The sequence below is a fragment of the Schistocerca cancellata genome, chromosome 1 (genome assembly GCF_023864275.1).
Source record: "Schistocerca cancellata isolate TAMUIC-IGC-003103 chromosome 1, iqSchCanc2.1, whole genome shotgun sequence".
NCBI lineage: Eukaryota > Metazoa > Arthropoda > Insecta > Orthoptera > Acrididae > Schistocerca > Schistocerca cancellata.
This window is the reverse complement of record NC_064626.1, coordinates 1,040,628,166-1,040,652,735: the sequence shown is the minus strand read 5'-3', so window position 1 is coordinate 1,040,652,735 and position 24,570 is coordinate 1,040,628,166. Positions and strand designations below refer to the sequence as shown.

The window sequence follows — 24,570 nt, the reverse complement described above, 5'->3', positions numbered from 1 at the left end:
CGATGGAGCTCCGTATGCCACGGCAAACTGGCTGACACTGACGGCGGCGGTGCACAAATGCTGCGCAGCTAGCGCCATTCGACGGCCAACAGCGCGGTTCCTGGTGTGTCCGCTGTGTCGTGCGTGTGATCATTGCTTGTACAGCCCTCTCGCAGTGTCCGGAGCAAGTATGGTGGGTCTGACACACCGGTGTCAATGTGTTCTTTTTTCCATTTCCAGGAGTGTATTTATCGTCCATGTTTCACTTCCATACATGGCTACACTCCATACAAATACTTTCAGAAACGACTTCCTGACACTTAAATCTATACTTACACACTACTTAACCTAAATTATCCTAAGGACAAACACACACACCCATGCCCGAGGGAGGACTCGAACCTGCGCCAGGACCAGCCTGCCGTTATCGTTCTCCTATTTTTCTTCGTAATTCTCTTCAAAGACCGTGCGTCACGATCATGCGACAAACACATTTGGCTGCGTTGAAACTTAGCGGCTGCTGTTTTTCCGCTTTCTTCGATAGAATGCCTAATGAAACACCAAATACTTCGGCTGTCTTAGTCACGGAAAAACCCACCATAGAGCATCAATAATTTTCTCACGTTCTAATTCACTTAGCTCCGACATAATGCAAACACAACTGCACAGAAAACCGTTCTCACCACAACTGACCATTCATAGCGAGTTGAAGACAATGCAAACTAGCCGTTCGTGGTCAAATACAGCAGCGGAAGCTGCAGGCTTGGTTAGCATCTGCATTTACTTTGAAGCTTAGTGCACGCATTCAATTGCAAGCCTCTTGTCCTGCAGTGGAAGGGTTTCCATTTTTTTTAAAATCATCTAACTAGTTTGATGCGGCCAACCTCTTCATCTCAGAGTAGCACTTGCAATCTACGTCCTCAATTATTTGCTGGATGTATTCCAATATCTGTCTTCCTCTACAGTTTCTACTCTACACACCTCCCTTTAGTACTGTGGATATTATTCCCTTAACAGACGTCCTACCATCCTGCCCCTTCTTCTTGTCAGTGTTTTCCATATTTTCCTTTCCTCACCACTTCCTCAGAGAACCTCCACGTTTCTTATCTTATCAATCCACCCATTCTTCGGCAATCTTCTGTAGCACCACATATAAAATGCTTCGATTTTCTTCTGTTCCAGTTTTCCCAGAGTCATTATTTCACTGCTGTACAATGTTGTGCTGCAAACACATATTCCCAGCAATTTTCTTCCCCAACTGAAGGACCATGTTTCATACTAGTAGACTTCTCTTTTCCAGGGATGCCCTTTTTGCCAGCGACAGTCTACTTTTTATGTCCTTGCGCCGTCCGTCCTGGGCTATTTTCATCCTAGGTTGCAGAATTCTTTACCTTTATCTACTTCATGATCACCAGTCCTGATGTTAAGTTTCTCGCTGTTCTCATTTCTACTACTTCTCATTGCTCTAGTCTTTCTTCGATTTACTCTCAATCCATATTCTGTACTCATTATACCGTTCATTCCATTCAGCAGGTCATGTAATTCTTCTTCGTTTTCACTGAGGTTAGTACTTTCATCAGCGAATCTTATCATTCATATCCTTTCAACTTAAACTTTAATTCCACTCTTGAACCTTTCTTTTATTTCTGTCCTTGCTTCTTCGATGTATAGATTGAACAATAGGGGAGAAAAACTACATCGCCTTACACCCTTTTGAGTCAGAGCACTTCGTTTTTGGTCTTCCATTCTTATTTTTCCTCTTGGTTCTTGTACATATTGTATATTACCCGTCTCTGCCGATAGCATACCCCTACTTTTCTCAGAATTTCAAACATCTTGCACCATTTGACACTGTCAAGCGCTTTTTTCAGTTCGACAAATCCCATTAACGTATCTCGATTTTTTTTTTTTTAGTCTTGCTTCCATTATCAACTTAAATGTCAGAATTGCCTCTGTTGTGCCTTTATCTCTCATAATTTCTAACTGATCGTCATCTAACACATCCTTAATTTTCTTTTCCGTTCTTCTGTAGATTATTCTTGTCAGCATCTTGAATGCATGAGCTGTTAGCTGATTTTGCGATAATTCTCGCACTTGTGGGCTCTTGGAATTTTCAGAGTTGTGTGGATGATGTTTTTACGAAAGTAAGACGGTGTATCGCCTGTCTTATAGATTCTACACAAAAACATAAATCGTTGTTTTTGCCGATTTACCCAATGATTTTAGAAATTATAATGGAATGTTGTCTATCCCTTCTGCATTATTCGCGCTGAAGTCTTACAAAGCTCTTTTAAATTCTGAGTGCAATACTCTTCTATATCGACTCCTGTTTGTTCTGCTGTCATGTCTGCAGACAAGTCTTCCTCCTCATAGAGGCCTTCAGTGTACACTTTCCACTTATCCATTCTCTCCTTTGCAGTTAACAGTGGCATTCCCGTTGCATTCTTTATTTTACCTCCATTCCTTTTAACTTCGTCGAAGGTTATTTTGACTTATCTATATGCTGAGTCAGTACTTTCTACAATCGTTCTTTTATCTATTTCTTCACATTTTTCACGCAGCCGTTTCGCCTTAGCTTCCCTACACTTCCTGTTTATTTCACTCCTAAGTGACTTTTTCTTCAGTATTTCTGAATTTCCAGAACACTTTTGCACTTTCTTCTCTCATCGATGGCTGGCCGCAGTGGCCGAGCGCTTCTAGGCGTTTCAGTCTGGAACTGTCCGTGCGCTACGGTCGCAGGTTCGAATCCTGCCTCGGGCATTGATGTGTGTGATGTCCTTAGGTTAGTTACGTTTAAGTAGTTCTAAGTTCTAGGGGACTGATGACCTAAGATGCTAAGTCCCATAGTGCTCAGAGCCTTTTGAACCATTTTTTTTCTCTCATAGATGTCTGCAGCTGGTGGTCTAGTGGCTAGCGTTGCTGCCCCTGGATCACGGGATCCTGAGTTCGATTCCTGACTGGGTTGGAGATTCTCTCTGCGCGGGGACTGGGTGTCATCATCATCATCATCATAATCATCATCATCATTATCATTATCATTCGTGACAGTGAATAGATAGGACTGTGTACAAAATTGGACAGTGAGAAAATTGGCACTTTGTACGGGCGCTGATGACCACGCAGTTGAGCAGCTCCACAGACCGATCATCATCATCATCACCATCTTTCATCGATCAGCTGAAGTATTTCATCTGCTACCCATGGTTTCCTTACAGTTACCTTATTTCTTTCCAACTCCCGTGATTTCCCTTTTTAGAGACATCCATTCCTCTTCAACTGAAATACCTGCTGTGGTGTTCCTTATCACAGTATCCCTATTACAGCCTCAGGGAACTTCAAGCGTATCACTCCATTCCTTAGTATTTCCGTATCCCCCTTCTTTGAACATTGATTCTTCCTGAGTATTCTCTGAAACTTCAGCCTACTCTTCATCACTACTGAATTGTGATATGAGTCTATATCAGCTAATGGATATCCCTTACAATCAAGTAACTGGTTTCTGAATCTCTGCCTGACCATGATGTAGTGTAACTGAAATGTTTCCGTACATCCCGGCCTTTTCCAAATATACCTCCTGCTCCTGTGATTCTTGAAAGGAGTATGCGCTATTGCTAGCTGAAATTTATTGCAGAACTCAATTAGTCTTTCTCCTCTCTCATTCCTACTACCAAGCCCATATTCCTCTGTAATCCTTTCTTCTGCCCCTTCCCCTACTAACGCATTCCAGTCTCCCATGACTATTAGATCTTCGTCCCCCTTTACATACTGAATTACCCATTCAATATCCTCATATAATATCTACCTCTTAGGGTTGCGATGTCGGCATGTATACCCGAACTATCATTGTCGGTGATGGTTTTCTGTCGACTCTGATGAGAACAACCCTATCATTGAACTGTCCACAGTAACACACTCTCTGCCCTACCTTCCTGTTATACCATTTTCTGGTGTTGTTGATAATATCCTATACTCGCCTGACTACAAGTCCTTGTCTCGTTTCCATTTCACTTCACTGACCTGCACTATATCTAGATTGAGCGTCTGCATTTCCTTTTTCGTATTTACTAGTTTCCCTACAACGTTCAAACTTCTGACATTCCACGGCGCAACCCGTAGAACGTTATCCTTTCATTGGTTATTGAATCTTCTTCTCATTTTCACCTCCATTTGGCAGTCCCCTACCAGAGAGCCTAATGGAGGAGTAATTTGGAATCTTTTGCCACTGGCGAGATCGTCACGACACTTTTTCAGTTACAGGCCATTTGCCTTCTGCATCCTCATGCCGTTGACCATTTCTGGTTCTTCCAAAGGCAAGAGAGTGCCCTGACATTCCACACCCCATTCCGTAGAACGTTATTCTTTCATTGGTTATTGAATCTTCTTCTCATTTTCACCTCCCTTTGGCAGTCCCCTACCAGAGAGCCTAATGGAGGAATAATTTGGAATCTTTTGCCACTGGCGAGATCGTCACGACACTTTTTCAGTTACAGGCCATTTGCCTTCTGCATCCTCACGCCGTTGACCATTTCTGGTTCTTCCAAAGGCAAGAGAGTGCCCCTAAGCTCTGTCCTCCGCCTCTTCCACAACGTTGATGGCTGAATGAGGCTGATTTCTTATGCCCGAAGTCTTCGCCCGCCATTGTTCTTGACTTCTATTCAAAATGTAAGCGTTGGCGGTGTTTGAACCTGGGACCAAGAACCTTGTGGTTACTAAACAAGGACAGTACCCCTAAACAACAGTTTCAACTAACATTTACCTTGTGAGCATATAGTGCGAGGGTACTCACTGCCGTTCCCTTATTCCTGACGCAATGATAAGATGGAACACAACATGTTATATAAAAATACTTTTATGTCTTAATGCTTTACAAAGTGCACAATCTTCCAGTGAGCTGCGGTCCTTGGCTGGTCGAGACATACATCTCTATACTACCTCCCACCTTCGCTGACTGCGGTGCTTGCCTGACTGAAACACATCACACATCTACTCGCTGCAGGTTCTCCCTGGGGATCTTTAGTCTAACATATTAAGCAAAACATTCCGCTGACTGTGGTGCTTGCTGGCTGAGACACATCTGTTCTCTGCAGCTTTTCCTAGGTAACTGCACATACGCTCACTGCAGTCCCTCAGCAATGCCTACCTGTCATGAGCCAAGGGACAGGCCTGCGTTCAGAAATTAGGTTGTAAAATTCCCTACAGGGAGCAGCTTATACTGGAGAAACTGACCAGGTCACTTTACAAGATGCTACTATATGGCACTTTGAGTGACATAGTGAGTTATGGATGTCAACGAATGCATTTCTCGTCGTGTTTCCACGTTTTTGTCCAAACTTTGTATCTTCATTTTTTGTCTTTATTGTTATTTCACTCCCCAAAAAGGGGAGGGCTGGCAGCGGCATAATACGTCACTCTTCAGCCAAGAGAGTTACAGTGAAAACATAGGCAAATGAGAAGATAACACATAACATACAACAGTATAAAATGATGAATTAACAATAACAAAAATAGATCAGTAGGAACGGTAGATTTAAAAACAACATAGACGAGAGCCATACACACATAAGGAGAATGAACACTGTGAGTCGACACGAAAACAAAGAAACACCACAGTGGGAACACAAATGAATGACGCTGGTGACACTGCTGGTGTTGGTGGAACGTAGCACTGCACACGGCACAGGAATAACTTGACACCACAACGAAAATGTTAAAATCACTGCACCGAGGGGAACTTACCACCGGGTGAAGGGAGGAGGGGGAGGGAAGAAAAGGGAGGGAGAGACGGTAGGGAGAAACCAGGAGAGGGGTAGGAGGGGGACAGTGGAGGGAGAAGGAAAGGAGCTGTAAGCCCATGGGGGGGGGGGAGAGGAAAAAGAAGGTGTTCGTCAGGGGAAAAGGAGGAAGAAGGGAAGGGGGAGGGAGAGATGGAGCCCTGAGGAGGGGGACAAGAAGGAGGGATTAGATCTGGTAGCAAGGGTAGATGGAAGGCACGAGGACGTATCTTCATTTTTTGATGTGGTAATTAAAGCTGTACTGCTCTAAAGACATTCGAGAAGAGCTTGGCATAGGATAGCAAGGACTGTGTATGCTAATTTGGTGCAGAACTGATAGCAGCAGAAGTGTGCAGAGTAACAGCTTCTTTTACTATATTTAAGCTGCGAATGGCTTTAGCTCACTTTCCAGGCTGAGGATGCTGGACTGGACTAGCGTCCGCTCACCTTGGCTGGAGGCTGTGGCGCCGGCAGCAGCGCCTCCTGGTCTGGGGGAGCGGCGACGCCGTTGCTGGAGCCTGGCGCCGGCTCCGCGTGGGACGCCGTGGCGCCGCCCGCTACCGCCACCATGGAAACGTCCTCGAACTCCGGCATCACGGCCACATCCCCGTGCCTGCCGCACTGGCTGCCTGCGCGTCTAGTCTTTGTCCTGCAACCAAAGCACTCCCGTCGTTTTAATCGAAGTTATTCAAGAGACAGTAAGATGCTTCATGATAAGATTATACAGGGTGAACTCGGACATCTCAGACAAATTTAACAGGGTAAAGAGTATTTTGTTATAACATTGGTAACAGTGCACGATATTTACATCATTTCACGAAGTACAGAGCTTCAAATGATTCAACTGGCTCTAAGCACTATGGGACTCCAGATGGCAGCACTTTCGATCCTAATCTCTAAGTGTGCTTATAATTACACTCCGTTACGTGAATACTACAAGGGTAGGGGTAGGGTGGATGCAGCATTATTCTCTGTATGCATAACGCCATACTAATGTAGGAAATTTCCATTAAAGGCACCCAGACCGCTTTATAGAAACAGATTAATTGATTATAATTTTAAACAATAATTCTGTAAGACACACAGTCAACATGGATTTAGAAAACAACGTTCTTGTGACAACTAGCTCTTTACTCGCATGAAGCGTTGAGTGCTATTGACAAGGGATTTCAGATCTATTCCGTATTTCTGGATTTCCAGAAGGCTTTTGACACTGTACCACACAAGCGGCTCGTAGTGAAATTGCGTGCTTATGGAATATCGTCTCAGTTATGTGACCGGATTTGTGATTTCCTGTCAGAAACGTCACAGTTCGTAGTAATTAACGGAAAGTCATCGAGCAAAACAGAAGTGATATCTGGCGTTCCCCGAGGTAGTGTTATAGACCCTTTGCTGTTCCTTGTCTGTATAAACGATTTGGGAGACAATCTGAGCAGCCGTCTTCGGTTGGTTGCAGATGACGCTGTCATTTATCGACTAATAAAGTCATCAGAAGATCAAATAAAAATTCAAAAACGATTTAGAAAAGATATCTGTATCGGCAGTTGGCACTAAATAACGAAAAGTGTGAGGTCGGGCCACATGAATGCTAAAAGAAATCCGTTAAACTTCGGTTACACGATAAATCAATCTAATCTAAAAGCCGTAAATTGAATTAAATACCTAGGTATTACAATTACGAACAACTTAAATTCGAAGGATCACATAGAAAATGTTGAGGGGAAGGCTAACCAAAGATTCCGTTTTGTTGACAGGACACTTAGAAAATGTAACAGATCTACTAAGGAGACTGCCTACACTACGCTTGTCCGTCCTCTTTTAGAATACTGCTGCGCGATGTGGGATCCTTACCAGATAGGATTGGCGGAGTACATCGTAAAAGTTCAAAGAAGGGCAGCACGTTTTGTATTATTGCGGAATAGGGGAGAGAGTGTCACTGAAATAATACGGGATTTCTGTTGGGCATAAATAAAACAAAGGCGTTTTTCGTTGCGGCGGACGCTTTTCACGAAATTCCAATCACCAATTTTCTCCTCCGAACGCGAAAATATTTTGTCGATACCGACCTACATAGGGAGGAACGATGACCACGATAAAATAAGGGAAATCAGAGCTCGTACAGAAAGAAATAGGTGTTCATTCCTTCCGCACGCTATACGAGACTGCAATAACAGAGAACTGTGAAGGTGGTTCGATGAACCCGCTGCCAGTCACTTAAATGTGATTTGCAGAGTATCCATGTAGATGTAGATGTAGACGCCTCTAGAAGCTTGCAAGCAGGCAAGCAAATATAGCTATCTGAATGACCCAGTCGATTCAAGTGTGAGGTTGCCATGACCTACAGTACAGCACCATAGCAAGTGGAAGACACAAAACATCAGCTGGGCTCACAGGACCTCAGAAGTACCCTCACTCTCTCTTTGTCTCTCTCTCTCTCTCTCTCTCTCTCCATTGTACATTAATTCTCTTTCAAAACCACATGTGTCCAAAAGCAGTAAATTTCTGATAGTTGGTATCACCACAGTGAATAGTAGGAAAAGGTTTATCTGTACGATAAATGCGTTTAAAAATGAAACTAACGCCAAGAAATGGTAGTAGGAGCTAATATAAATCTGTTAGATAAAAATTGCGCTATCCATATGCGCTACAGAACTCATTTGTATCATCTTGTCTTTCAAGAATGCACTATTACTTAAGTGCCAAAATATGCACACACATGTAGGCACACATGGATTGCTTTGGGGGTAGAGTGTTGTAAACACACAGAGTATGGTTACACTGTTTCGTTTGTTGGCTTCTAGCAGGTGTCCCAGCTCCCTCCCACCACTGCCACCAAAGCTTAGTCGGAGTTGGTGGCAGTGGTGGTGGCCAGAACGTCTTGGGACGGGTGCTTAAGTTGTATCTGTCTATATTAGGTGCTAGATGTTCATAGTGGTGGATCCAAAGCACAATACATCGCGCACCATGTTTGGGGATATCGTTCAGGGCTGATCCGCGTGTGCAAAAGTTGGAATAACGGTCGAATGGATCCATCTACACAAAAAGTTCTTAGATAATGTTCTGTATGGGTTCACCCTTCTGTGATCCAAAGTAATGTGCATCATTGCAGCGATTGGGAGATACTAAACATCAGTCAAGCTGAAATGATCTCTGTGAATTGTGCATTCATTCTCCCCCAAAACACTTCACTGTATATGTGTCAAAAGAAGTAAACTTCCTACAGCTGATACCACCAGAGTGAATACTCAAAAAAATTTTAAATGTGGGATAAATGGCTTTAAAAACTAAATAAACGCCAAACAATACTATTAGGGGCAAATTTGGTTATTTAGATAAAAATAATGCTATACATGTTGTCCACAGAACTCCTTTTTATCGTCTATAACCAAACTTCTCATCATCTCGTCTATAGTGATGTCAATATACAATCACCATGTTTCGCTTCTTTTGCATCTGAAATCGTACCACTTTAGAGTGCACCCAAATATTTCCTTACGATTTCAAATACATATGACCTGCGACTAACATGTATTCTGTGAGGAATGCCATAGCATTCAGAATAGAGTAAAATAACACTACCGTTTCCTCCCCAAACCCCAATCTCTCTCTCTCTCTCTCTCTCTCTCTCTCTCTCTCACACACACACACACACACACACACACACACACAGACATACACCACTCAGAGACACGCAGAACTATTGGGAATACGACAGTTTCGTCTTTTCTCTACAATGCACCATCATATAAGTGCCACAGTCAATGCTAAAACTGACACACCTATACATAAATGGATTGCAGTGGGGATAGAGTGTTTCCATTATTCTGTTGTAAACACCCACAGCAGAGTTAAGCTATTTCATATGTTGACATCCATCAGGGGTCTCAACTCCTTCCCTCCACTGACCCTGAAGGTGTTTTTGGAGGCAGAAGTGATTATGGTGTCTGGAACGTATAGCCATGGGTTCATAGTGGTTTCTGGCTGCATTAGGTCCTGGACGCTGCTAATGGTGGATGCAAATCATAGTACATCTGTGGGTATTATAAGGCGTGAATCCAGCATATGCCACATCCAGAGATATCGTTTTGGGTGGCTCCACCTGTACAAAGGCTGGGATAACAGTAGGGTGGATCCATCTGCACAAAAACTTCTTTGATTGTGCTCAGCATGGATTCATTCTCCTATGATCCAAAGCGTTATCCGAAAGTAGAATCAGCCAGAGATAGGTCTAGCATGTGGTGCATTATGGTATATTGTTCACCTTGGATCTAGCACGGTCTGCATCTGTGGTTACTGTTTGGGCAGATCCATCTACGCAAAGTCTGGGGTAATGTTTGAGATTGATCCATCGGTGCAGTAATTCTGGGATAATGTACAGCATGGATCCAGGGTAGCATCTAAAAGTGGATCCTCCTACTTTAGTTCTGATGCTGGCTTTACACCTACCAACACCGCTGCCGCCACCGATGACACCTTTAGTGTCGATGGAAGGAGGCAGTAGAGATCCCTGATGGAAATCAACGCATGTAATGCAGTAACTGTCCTATGTGGCCGGCTGGTGTGGCCGAGCGGTTCTAGACGCTTCAGTCTGGAACCGCGCAACCGCTACGGTCGCAGGTTCGAATTCTGCCTCGGGCATGGATGTGTGTGATGTCCTTAGGTTACTTAGGTTTAAGTAGTTCTTAGTTCTAGGGGACTGATGACCCAAGCTGTTAAGTCTCATAGTGCTCAGAGCCATTTGAACCATTTTTTGTGCCATGTGTGTTTACAACGGAAATAATGTAAACACTCTACCCCTACTGCAATCCATATATGCATGCATACGTGTGTGTGTGTGTGTGTGTGTGTGTGTGCGTGTGCGGTTTTATTTTATTCTGAGTGCTGTGGCAGCCTCCACCCAATAGATGTAATCTTGAGAAGTTTGCTTATAGAAGACAAAATGATAGAAGATAAAAAGGAGCTCTGTGGACGACGGGGATAGCAAAATGATTTCTAATGACTTAGGTCAGCTGTTAATACTGTTGCTTGGCGTTTGTCTAAATTTTATCCCATTTATCGTACATTTAACTTATTTTTCGAGGGTTCAGTCTGGTGGCATCAGTTGTTGGAAATTTACTTCTTTTGAGACATGTATTTTGAAGGAGAATTAATGTATACTGGAGAGAGAGGGGGGAGAGAGAGAGAGAGAGAGAGAGAGAGAGAGAGAGAGAGAGAGAGAAAGAGAGAGAGAGAGAGAGAGAGACGAGACGAGATGAGACTTCTGAGATCCTGTGAACACTATCGATGTTTTACATCTCTTTCTCACTGTTATGTTGTACACTAGATCATGGCTATCATGTAACTGAACTGACAGGGTCATCCACATAGCTATATCTGCCTGCCTGCCTGTGAGCTTCTATAGGTGTCCACTGTTATGCAGGGGTGTCTGTTTTATTTATTATTATTACTACTTTTCTACTAATCTTTTGTATTATTTGTTATTGTACTGTGAATAACGCTAAATATTATTAAGACACATCAAACCCCTACTCTTAGTGTATCTAAGGCGCACAAAGTTAGGTAGATGTGGACAAATGTGTTGTGGTCATTTGTAAGTTATGGCCCCATATGGCCACCCCACACTTCTGGCTCTAAAGTGAATAATATATTCCTCCCAACAAGCCTTGGAAGGCTCACAAGGGCTGAGTGCACCCCGCTTGCCAACAGCGCTCGGCAGACTGGATGGTCTCCCATCCAAGTGCTATCCCAGTCAGACAGCGCTTAACTTCGTGATCCGACGGGAACTGGTGTTACCACTCGGGCAAGGCCGTTGGATGAGTGAATAATAATCTGTAGTAAAAAGCATTTGCTAAGCCGAATTTGTGTGTGTCCTGCGCTTTTACGAATACTAAGGCAGAATGACGTGAGTTCTAAACCGACATCTTCTGGAGAATTTACGTAAATATTTTTAATTTGGGTCGCTGTTCATATTCCTCATAATCGGAGTCGATAATTGTTTATAAAGCTACTGTCTGTGTTTCTACAGTTTTAATCCTATAGTTTAATTATTTGACTTGGAAATTGAGCCACCACACAGCGATGTTAACTGTTCTACTGTGTACTATATGTAGGTTGGATGACTCACTGTTCTTCGTAAGCAAACCTGTATGGGCTACGTTACCTTCGCAGAGCCCCTTTTTCTTAACTTCAACAGTGTGGAAGATTCTGCTGACCATAAATATGAGAATGCACAGAACAACTATACATCTCTAGAGGTTCTGACTGTCTTCCTAACAGAGATATAGAAGAAATTATACTTTCCTCATACATAAAGGAATCAATGTGCATTGAGAAGAGCCAGACCGTTACCTATTAAAATTGTCGTAAATATAACCCAAGATATTCTGCAATTTACCTACTGGAAAAGTAATACTGGCTTCAATGATATTGAGCATGAAATCTTTTCTGGCTTCGAATACGTAAATGTTAAATTGTTTTAGCTGTATGTGTACATGTTACGGTAAGAGTGTAGTTTTAATGGACCATTCGGTATTGGCAAGATGCAGTACATCGATACTCTACTTTAAAAAAAGTCAGTCGTGACATGCTAATGTTTTTCTAATTTCGGAAGTATGTGGCTATGTATTCAAGTAATCGTTTCATCTGACAAGTTAGTCGTGTCTGTAACATGTTTGTTATTTTCAGTTACTATGGTTATCAAACACACAACCCTCTCCTGAGGTACCTGTCAGGGAGTTAAGAATAAGGGAAAAAAATCTAGTGACTAATTCCGATAATGCGACAGTGAGTCATGTCTGTCTTACTGGTAACGAAATAGAGCAAATTATGTTATACTGTTACGTAAAGGAGGAATTGTTTGTCACGCAGATCTAGAGACAGTTACATATTAATGTTTATGTATATATATATATATATATATATATATATATATATATATATATATATATATATATATCCCTAATGTCGTTCTGAAATTGTCTACAGGGGAAGTAATATTAAAGTAGACAACGTTGATCATAAGGTCTTTTTTACTATTATGACTCCTAAAATTATAATACAAAAGTGTCTCATTTTTAAGTGTATGTGTAAATGGTGTAGAAGACTGAAGTTTTAGTGGATCGTTTGGTAAAGTCAGGGTGTGATACTTCGATACTATACAAAAAAAACAATCACGATCTATAATGGTATATAAAACATTATGTTGTCTGTTTATAATGTTAATGCAGAAATCGATTACACTAAAAAGCAGTACTGGCATCCGATCTAATGGTGTACCCATTCGTCTGCTCTGTCACTCCCCATAGACCCAAGATTGGGAAACACGTTTTATTATGTCCTTGCAGATATGGATGGTAGAAAGATGATTTCCACAGATGCGCTGCTATCATGTTTTTTAATGGTGGTCCGAACTGTTGGTCACTTATAAGATTATAATGTGATCGTGACGTCTTCTCCTAATTTTTCAGGATACGCTAACCACACACATTCCGTATGGTTCCATGTGCCGTTCACAAAACCAGAGCTAGAGAGAGAGGAAAGCATCTATCTGCACAAGCTCTGTTTTCTCCTATCTTACTTATCTTACATTGGCTGTGAATTTTGGAATTATTTTTTTTATCCACACATATAGGTTCCTTATAGTATCATGTGCCAACCACAAAAACAGAGATGGAGGGACGAAAGCGTTTATCCATACAAGTTCTATTTTCTCTCATATTACGTTGACTGTGAATATCGGTTTTCGATATTGTTTGAACGAAGAAAAGTATTGAGCAGTTTGAGTTCATGTAATAGTAGCGAGTTGACTCATCCTACCAGTAACAAGTCCAGCATTATGTTATTTGTTTTTGGAGGCGTTTGCCACTTAGTAAGAGTTGCTTTACAGCATTTCCGCAAGCAACCGAAGATTCACTGCTGGGAAGTGTGGCCAGCATTGCCTTGTTGGATTTGGAGACGTCTTCCTCTTTAGTTTTGTGCAAGCAAGATTCACTGCTGTGAAGTGTGGCCAGAAAACTTATCAAATATATGGGTTGAACCTTTTTTTCTTCTTCGTAGGAGCCAGTGTCCGAATCTGTTTTGTGATACATAGATTGTCAGTTAACACTACGTACATTGTCAGAAAAATTTTTTAATGATTCCCATCTTGATGGTAAACATGTCACAAGTTACTGCATGTTTATATTACATGATCATACGAGTGTCGTTCCGAAAGTAATGCCTCCTACATTTTTGTGGTGACGTTGGATGTCCGCGCCAGATATCGTTGGCGTAGTGCTAATACTGGAACTTTCTCTTTCATTTGCAGCTGGTTTCGTTGTTTTGCGGTAGTTGGCGCCAGCAAAGGAGTGTTCCAAAATCTAGTCTGAGATGGATGCCCGTATAAAACATGGATGTGATCGAATTCCTCACTGCTGAAGAAATTGCGCCATTGAAGTCCATAGACTCTTGTTAAATGTATATGGAGACGATACGACAGACGTGAGCAACGTGGGCGAGGGGTATGGCATTTTCAAGGTGGTGAAAAGGGTGTTCATGACAAGCCACGGATCGGCAGACCTTGCACAGCTATCATACCCCGCAACGAAGAGTGTCTTGATCAACTCATCCGTGCTGATCGGCGGATAACGACCAGAGAATTGTGTGCAAAGCTGAATGTCGGCTGTAATGCCTTGGAGACAATGTTGGAAAATTTGGGCTATCGCAAAGTCTGTGCGAGATGGGTACTGCAGCTGCTTACAGAAGAACAAAAAACTTATCGAATAGAAATCTGTAGTGAACAGCTGGACCAATACGAAGACAATTTTCTGAACAACATCGTCACCGGAGATGAGTCGTGGTGTCACTATTACGAACCGGAGTCCAAAAGACAGTCCATGGAATGGCGCAGGCGAAGTGATGTGCACAGTCTTCTGGGGTAGCCAGGGTGTGGTTCCTTTGCATGTCCTGGAGCCCAGAGACACTGTCGATTCAGCACGCTACAAGACCACACTGAGTAAACTGAGTAAGCTAAAAGCCCGAATTTCCAGGGCAAGACCAGAGAAGAAGACCAACTTTCACCTGCAACATGATAACGCCAGTCCCCACACCAATTTGCGACCATGAAACGCATTGCAAAATCCGGCTGCACTGTCTTACAGTCCCGATTTAGCATCTTCAGATTTCCATCTCTTTTGGCCTCTGAAAGATGGACTACGTGGCTAACATTTTCGAGACTTGGATGCTGTTGTCAAAGCTGTAAGGGAATTGTTAGCCTCAGCTGGTTCCGATTTACAATCATAACTTTCAAAAGCACAAGTGAATAACTAGTGCGCTACTGACTGCCTGAATTTATACTTAGCTACAAAACGCGACGATAGACTTCTTAAATATAGAAAAAACACACACGACATTTAAGAGAGATACTGCCAAGAAAAAGATAATAAGCGTAGAGATGGTACCAAGCCAAATGCTTTTTGGAAATATAGAAATATTGCTTCTGTCTGTCTACGTTGATGAGTGGCCTATCAGTATCATGTGAGAAAAGTGCAACTTGTGTTCCACATGATTGATGTTTTGGCAAGAATGAGATCATCTTGTTCGAGATACCACATTATTTTAGAGCTCAAATTAAATTCTACGTTTCTACAATAGGTGGATGTCGAGGATATTAGATGGTAGTTCCGTAGTTCACCTTTGCTACCCTTCTTGTAGTTGGGTGTGACCTATGCATCATTCCAACTTCTGGGCACGGTTTTGTGTTCGAGGGATGTTATTTTCGAGCCATCTACGATACATTATAGTTGACAGAGGGGCTAATTCAGCCAAAAATTGGGTGTACGATCTGACAGCGATTCCATAGGCCCTGGGGCTTTGTTCAGTTTTAACGATTTCAGCTGTTTCTTAACGCCACTAATACTAATAGCTATTCACTCGTATTTTCAATGGAACGAGAATTAAATTGGGGTAATACTCCTGGATTTTCTTTTGTAAAGGAACAACTGAAAACAGAGTTAATCCTTTCTGCTTCTGCTATGTTACACACAGTTTCTGTTACTGTCTGGTCCGTGAATGGCTGGACATTAACTTTGGTGTTAACAGCTTTTACACGCAACCAAAATTTCTTTGTGTTTTGTGAAAGATCTTTCGGCAATATTCGGCTAGAGTCGTCCTTGAAGGCTTCGCTCATTTCTCTCTTGACAGCCAAATGCGTTTCATTCAGCATCACTCTACCTTATGCTTTGCTTCTCTACCTACACTCCTGGAAATGGAAAAAAGAACACATTGACACCGGTGTGTCAGACCCACCATACTTGCTCCGGACACTGCGAGAGGGCTGTACAAGCAATGATCACACGCACGGCACAGCGGACACACCAGGAACCGCGGTGTTGGCCGTCGAATGGCGCTAGCTGCGCAGCATTTGTGCACCGCCGCCGTCAGTGTCAGCCAGTTTGCCGTGGCATACGGAGCTCCATCGCAGTCTTTAACACTGGTAGCATGCCGCGACAGCGTGGACGTGAACCGTATGTGCAGTTGACGGACTTTGAGCGAGGGCGTATAGTGGGCATGCGGGAGGCCGGGTGGACGTACCGCTGAATTGCTCAACACGTGGGGCGTGAGGTCTCCACAGTATATCGATGTTGTCGCCAGTGGTCGGCGGAAGGCGCACGTGCCCGTCGACCTGGGACCGGACCGCAGCGACGCACGGATGCACGCCAAGACCGTAGGATCCTACGCAGTGCCGTAGGGGACCGCACCGCCACTTCCCAGCAAATTAGGGACACTGTTGCTCCTGCGGTATCGGCGAGGACCATTCGCAACCGTCTCCATGAAGCTGGGCTACGGTCCCGCACACCGTTAGGCCGTCTTCCGCTCACGCCCCAACATCGTGCAGCCCGCCTCCAGTGGTGTCGCGACAGGCGTGAATGGAGGGACGAATGCAGACGTGTCGTCTTCAGCGATGAGAGTCACTTCTGCCTTGGTGCCAATGATGGTCGTATGCGTGTTTGGCGCCGTGCAGGTGAGCGCCACAATCAGGACTGCATACGACCGAGGCACACAGGGCCAACACCCGGCATCATGGTGTGGGGAGCGATCTCCTACACTGGCCGTACACCACTGGTGATCGTCGAGGGGACACTGAATAGTGCACGGTACATCCAAACCGTCATCGAACCCATCGTTCTACCATTCCTAGACCGGCAAGGGAACTTGCTGTTCCAACAGGACAATGCACGTCCGCATGTATCCCGTGCCACCCAACGTGCTCTAGAAGGTGTAAGTCAACTACCCTGGCCAGTAAGATCTCCGGATCTGTCCCCCATTGAGCATGTTTGGGACTGGATGAAGCGTCGTCTCACGCGGTCTGCACGTCCAGCACGAACGCTGGTCCAACTGAGGCGCCAGGTGGAAATGGCATGGCAAGCCGTTCCACAGGACTACATCCAGCATCTCTACGATCGTCTCCATGGGAGAATAGCAGCCTGCATTGCTGCGAAAGGTGGATATACACTGTACTAGTGCCGACATTGTGCATGCTCTGTTGCCTGTGTCTATGTGCCTGTGGTTCTGTCAGTGTGATCATGTGATGTATCTGACCCCACGAATGTGTCAATAAAGTTTCCCCTTCCTGGGACAATGAATTCACGGTGTTCTTATTTCAATTTCCAGGAGTGTATTATCCGGCAGCTTCTGTTTCTTTAGAAGTTTCTTTACAATGACTGTATTGAAATGAGGTAGGGACCTGGTGCTGAGTGTTGGAGTTCTGACCCATAATTTTACTAACAAATTTAATAAAAAATAAACCAGTTTCTTGCCACATAAAAATGACCTCTGCAAGATTAAATTTACTAGCTACTTTCTATTTTGGAAGCAAGGCAAATGTTGGTAGAGTTTACAAAACCTGTAAAATAATATTTAAGGAAAAATTTTAAAAAAAGAATTTTAAGAAAAATTTTCTGAAATCTTGCTATTAAATCCAAGCCTGTGTTAAGAGATATTGTATTTGTTAACAGATATTGAATAAGATCGACAATGTGCCGTCTAACAATATATCCCAGATTTAAGCTTTAGAAACCTACAAAATGATTAACGGGAAATTAGCATTCGACATCCACTGGCAAGCAAAACAGATCGCATGCTATTAGGAATAACAAGAAATCCAAGTAAAAAGGCCGATGAGATGTTCACACAAAATATAAGCTGTTGGTCGTGCAGACAAGGTCCCCGTGTAGGCCCAAAACAACTTCTTCCTTTTGTTTATGAACAACACTCAACCTGATTGGTCAGCTGTATTTTTAGGCACTCGCTTTAATACGGTTTACAGAGAGAGCAACCATTTGAGGATAAAACATTTCTTTTACTCAATTCCCTTTTAGCGGGACTGATATGTAAACCACATGTGTGCTCAAGTTGTCCCCTATATCTGTATCCCGTATCACTTTGATGCTGCCACCGCCAGTGGTGCTGGTAACCAGAGGGATTTATTGATACTGAATCGCACCACGATACGCTCGCATGGCAAAAGTATGGCTTGGAGGGTCCCTACCTACATTACCTGTTCTGATGGGTAGATCTGTTCAGTGCATGGTCAACTTTTCTCTTAAACTTTGGCCATAGTCCCTCTAAACGCCTCTGCCCTGAGCTAAAAGTTTCAGATTCCTCATTGAGATTCGACACTACCTCTTCTTTCACTAGGTTACTGAACATACAGATCTTTATGCGTATTTTATTTGTCCTTTGTACTTTGGTACTCATTGTTACTATAACAATAAAAAGTTAAAGCATTTTAAAAATCAACTTGTATCGAAGGTAGAATCAACCAGTAAATCTTCAGTTAGTTAATTAGTATTTTCTGCAAAACAGAATATTCTTTAATTTTGGCGGTGGTATCCAAAAGCAAAGAGAGAAGATCAGAAGCAAATTATTTTCAAGTTGCCAATACTTTTTTGAGAACTGTTGGTATATTTTGTGACAACGAATTTTTCTTATGAATCATAGCTTGTAGATGGTTCTAGTTTTGGATGTCGTAAAACTCTCGAACTTCAATTTTGATTGCATCTTCTCTTTTCAAATCATGTTTATAAAAATCTGATCGTCGGCGAGTACTGCAGCGATCTGTGAAGGGGTTCTGTTCTTCCAGCGTTTTCGAGAGGCACAGCGGTGTTACTCGTGGAGTCATGGTGCGGGGAGGTTTTGGGTGTGAGTTCGGGTGACTGCTGGTAGTGACTGAGGGGAATCTTACAGCACAATGGTACGTCACGGACACACTGCATCTTCATGTGTTACCTCCCAGGCGACAATATCAAAGTGCAATTTTTCTACAGCACAATGCTCGTCCACTTTTTTTTTTTTTTTTTTTTTTTTTTTTTTTTTTTTTTTGAGTCATCAGTCTCCTGACCGGTTTGATGCGGCCCGCCACGAATTCTTCTCGTGGGTCGATGTCTTCCTCTACAGTTTTTGCCTTCTACTGTTCCCTCTAGTACTATGGAAGTCATCCAAAAATGGTTAAAATGGCTCTGAGCACTATGGGACTTAACAACTAAGGTCATCAGTCCCCCAGAACTTAGAACTACTTAAAACTAACTAACCTTAGGACATCACACATATCCATGCCCGAGGCAGGATTCGAACCTGCGACCGTAGCGGTTTCGCGGTTCCAGACTGAAGCGCCTAGAACCGCTCAGCCACTCCGGCCGGCAGAAGTCATTCCCTCATATCTTAATAGACGTATATCATCATGTGCCTTCTCCTTATCAGTGCTATCCACATACTCTTTTCCTCTCCGATTCTGCGCAGAACCTCCCCATTCCTAACCTTATCAGTCCACCCAATTTTCAACACTCATCTATAGCATCACATCTCAAATACTTCTATTATCTTGTGTTCTGGTTTTCCCACAGTCCATGTTTCACTACCAAGCAATAATGTGCTCCAAACGTACATTCTCAGAAATTTTTTCCTTAAATTAAGGCCTATGTTTGATACTAGTAGACTTCCCTCGGCCAAGAATGCCTTTTTTGCCATTGCTAGTCTGCTTTTGATGTCCTCCTTGCTCCGTCCGTCATTGGTTATCTTACTGACTAGGTAGAAGAATTCCTTAACTTTATCTACTTCGTGACCATGAATCTTAATGTCAAATTTCTCACTGTTCTCATTTCTCAACTTCTCATTAATTTCGTCTGTCTTCGATTTATTCTCAATCCATATTCTATACTCATTAGACTGTTCATTCAGTTCAGCAACTCATGTAATTCTTCTTAATTTTCACTCACGATGGCAATGTCATCAACGAATCATATCATTGATAACCTTTCATCTTGAGTTTTAGTTAAACTCCTGAATCCTTTTTTTTTATTTCCATTATTGCTTCTTCGATGGTCAGATTGAACAGTAGGGGCGAAAGACTACATCCCTGTCTTACACCCTTTTTAATTCGAGTACTTCGTTCTTGGTCGTCTGCCCTTATTATTCGCTCTTGGCGCTTGTATGTATTACACCGGGTGATCAAAAAGTCAGTATAAATTTGAAAACTTAATAAACCACGGAATAATGTAGATAGAGAGGTAAAAATTGACACACATGCTTGGAGTGACATGGGGTGTATTGGAACAAAAAAAAACACTCCATATTGCTAGATGCGTGAAAGATCTCTTGCGCGCGTCGTTTGGTGGTGGTCGTGTGCTCAGCCGCCACTTTCGTCATGCTTGGCCTCCCAGGTCCCCAGACCTCAGTCCGTGCGATTATTGGCTTTGGGGTTACCTGAAGTCGCAAGTGTATCGTGATCGAGCGACATCTCTAGGGATGCTGAAAGACAAAATCCGACGCCAATGTCTCATCATAACTCCGGACATGCTTTACAGTGCTGTTCACAACATTATTCCTCGATTACATCTATTGTTGAGGAATGATGGTGGACATATTGAGCATTTCCTGTAAAGAACATCATCTTTGCCTTGTCTTACTTTGTTATGCTAATTATTGCTATTCTGATCAGATGAAGCGCCATCTGTAAGACATTTTTTGAACGTTTGTATTTTTTGATTCTAATAAAACCCCACGTCATTCCAATCATGTGTGTCAATTTGTACCTCTCTATCTACATTATTCCGTGATTTATTCAGTTTTCAAATTTATACTGACTTTTTGATTACCCGATATATTACCCATCTCTCTCTATAGCTTACCCCAATTTTCCTCAGAATTTCGAACATCTTGCACCATTTTACATTGTCGAACGTCTTTGTTAGGTCGAAAAATCCTGTGAACATGTCTTGATTTTTCTTACTCTTGCTTCCGTTATCACCCGCAAGGTCAGACTTGCCACTTATAAGCACACGTCTCTATGAACTGTCTGTGTGATGTTGAGTTATTCCGCGACCAGTGAGGTCCCCGATCCGTCCACAATGGATCATATGTGAGATCACGTCGGACGTCAACTCCGTTCGAGTGCCAGCGTCCAAGACAACAATGACCACTTGCATTAGTTATGGGCAGTGGACGTGCAACGTCAGACTGTGAAACTGCTGGTTTTGCAGTATATCATGTACCCTCTCAAGACGTGAAGTTTCATTTCGTTCCCTTCTCTCCTTCTGGCTGCATCTCCTGTTTCGTTAGGCAGTATGTTACACAGGCCCCTATTTTCGGCTGTGGTTGAAATTATTGTTGGTCAAGGTAGTGAAAATTTGGAGACGAAAAATGTTCGTAACATATTGGAGCAATGCCTAGCTCTATGGCCTTCCTGTTAACTCCTGCTGTAACTTTGTACTTCTGTGACTGTGCTTCTCGTCTATTGGTGGCGTCATCAGCAGTACGTCAGACCCTCATATTCCTTGTTGTGCCAGGCGAATCCCGTCACCAACTGCAAAAATTTGTTACTCATTATAGTGTAATTGTGTGTTTAACCAAGGTTCCACAATATTTAAATTATATAAGGGGCTGCAGCGCACAAAGAACCCGAGGAGAAAAAAATCAACAATTCTCGGGGGAAGCAAACTGTGCAAACCCAAACGAGAAAATGGGCATTCAGTTACTGTTCAGTTATAGTGCGTGTAAAACGCTATAGGACGGCCGCAGTGGCCAAGCGGTTCTAGGCGATTCATACGTTCACAGGTTCGAATCTGCCTCGGGCATGGATGTGTGTGATGTCCTTAGGTTAGTTAGATTTAAGTAGTTCTAGGGGACTTATGACCTCAGATGTTGAGTCCCATAGTGCTCAGAGCAATATGAACCATTTTGAAAACGCTATAATTCGCGAGGAACAAATAAAGCCTATAAACATATAGGATAGGCAAAAGTAAGAGTGGTACAGAAAATATTTTATACGCCTTAACATAGGCAACGCAACTCACATCATCCACTCCCTGGGTCAAATGACTTAAGACGGGTGTACTCTCTTAAGGTGCATGAAATATTTTCCAGGCCAGTATCATTTTTCCACCCTTTGTATCTGCTTGGCGGAAAGCGATTAATTATGTCACATTTAATGAGTTGTGAGAGCAAAATAAATTTGTACTTACCGTACAGAGCGTAACTGAGGATTAGCCGACAGTAAACAGAAATTTTAACCAAATGCAATGAATGAACTGCCGCTTTGTATGAAATTTTCTCATAGTTCGCAGATCCGAGAGCTCCGATAGGATGAAAAACTATGTGAGCAATGAGATCAAACATTCGAAGCGCCGAGTCTCTTGGATACAGAGTATATTTCACAGATGCATCCGATGACTCAATGGAATCTGTGTTCCGTTTCAACTACAGCATGCAGTCTTCCTATTATTCATAGACTGGAAATAATGGAGCTGCGGGCAAGTGCCCAGCGGGTACGTGTACCTTCACCTTCACGCTTCACGCCGACGTGGTTCAGTGCTGGTGCTGAGGTCTCAGAGAGTGGTGGGCAGAGGGCAAGCAAGGTTCCAGCGATTACCGGCCCACTCAGTCTGGCCGCGCCAAATTCTGCAGCCGCATCTGAGCATCGGCCATTCAGCCGGCCATCAGCTGAATTAGGCCAGCTGTGCCGTCACTGGAAGCCCAGTCACGGTACTCGTGCGTGACCTCTCTGCCGGGGAGAGGACCGTGCCTGCAGGCGGGCAACGATGGGCCGCAGAGTTTTTCAGGTCTTCAAGGAAGAGCTCCGCTCCTTTTAGAAAAAGATTCAAAAAAGGATGGAAGCTTAGGATTTAACGTCCCTTCGACACAGAAAGTTCATCTCTGAAGATGCATAATTTGGCACTACGCTGAAGTTCAGCGCCAAGCATAATCGTTCGCAGCATGGAGCTGTTCGCAGACAATGTTTTTGTATATGGGAAGGGTATGACGTCAGAAGGCTATGAGCAGAACGAAAAAGACAGGATGAAGCTGGTGCAGCTACTAGCAGCAAATAAATATACAATGACGGGAAAAAAATCGCAACAGCAAGAAGGAATTGTGGGACATAAATGACAGTTCGTAGTTTTTTTTAGGGGGTGGGGGGATGAAGCAGTATAAACTGACACCTCGCTTAATTTCAACGTCCAAGCATAATCGTTGGAAGCTCTATGGGACTGCTCGCAGACAGTGCTGTTGTATACAGAAAGGTTGCAACGTCAACGATCAATGATTGGTGCAGGGAACTGCAGTGAATAAATATAGCTTAAGGCGTAAAACTAGGAGAGCGATCCGTTAAGCCTCAATTACTCTGTTAGAGAAAAGTCACTGGATACAGGAACTACCGTAAAGTACCCGGGAGTAGCGGTTTGGAGCGAATAGAAGTGGAATGATCACATAAAACTAATTTTAGGAAACACAGATAGCAAGACTGAGATCTTAGGCAAATTTACACTGAGCTGACAAACGTGTTGATGGGATACCTCCTAATATCTTGTCGGGAGCTCAACAAATCGTTAGAAGTCACCTATAGAAACACTGAGCCATGCTGCCTCTATAGGCGCCCATAATTTCCCGTGCAGGATTCTATGCACGAACTGACCTCTCGACTGTATTCCGTAAACGCTCGATGGGATCCATGTCGGGCGATCTGTGTAGCCAAATCATTCGCTCGAATTGTCCAGAATGTTCTTCAAACCAATCACGAACAATTGTGGCCAGGTGTCATGGTGCATTGTCATCCACAAAAATTCCATCGTTGTTTGGGAATAAATGGTTTCCAAGTAGCCGAAAATAACAATTTCCAGTCAATGATCGATTCATTTGGACCAGAGAATTCAATCTATTCTGTGTAAACATAGCAAAACCGTTACATAGCCCCCACCAACTTGCACAGTGTCTTGTTGACAACATGGGTCCATGGTTTCGTGGGGTCTGCACCCCACTCGAACTCTACTATCAGCTCTACCAACTGAAATCCGCACACATCTGAACGAGTCCACGGTTTTACAGTCGTCTATGGCCAAACAGATATGATCAAGAGCCAGAAGAGGCGCTGCAGGCGATGTCGTGTTATTAGCAACGACACCTGCGTCGGTCATCTAATGGCATAGCCTACCAACAGCAAATTTCGCCGCATTGCCGTAAATGATACGTTCGTCGTCCGTCCCACATTGATTTCTGCGATTATTTCACGCAGTGTTGCTTGCCTTTTAGCTCTGACAACGCTACGCAATCGCCGCTGACTTTGGTGAAATCCCTCATTATATTCAGCTTTTGTTAATTAACAATCTGGAAGTTACTTCCGTAGCCAAAGTAGCAGTCACTCAAAACTGACATCTCGGAACGGACACACAAGGCAGAACTGTGCCGAACAGTGCTATCAGTTAATCGAAGAACACTTTATGTTTTCTTCCGCACGGAATCTCGTGGCCTCCAGCACTTTTCAAAACAAGATGCCGCCCGAAGAGTAAGTCGA

The 24,570-nt window shown here is 43.2% G+C and overlaps 1 protein-coding gene across 1 annotated transcript in view; it reads right to left on the bottom strand.

Annotated features, from left to right (window-relative positions):
- Positions 1-24,570, bottom strand: part of LOC126162901 (solute carrier organic anion transporter family member 74D-like) — a 209,376-nt gene that overhangs the window by 142,694 nt on the left and 42,112 nt on the right. The window contains exon 2 of the mRNA XM_049919713.1: positions 6,198-6,399. Coding sequence (XP_049775670.1) covers positions 6,198-6,344 — 147 coding nt within the window. The 5' untranslated portion in view covers positions 6,345-6,399. The remainder of the gene's footprint in view (positions 1-6,197; positions 6,400-24,570) is intronic.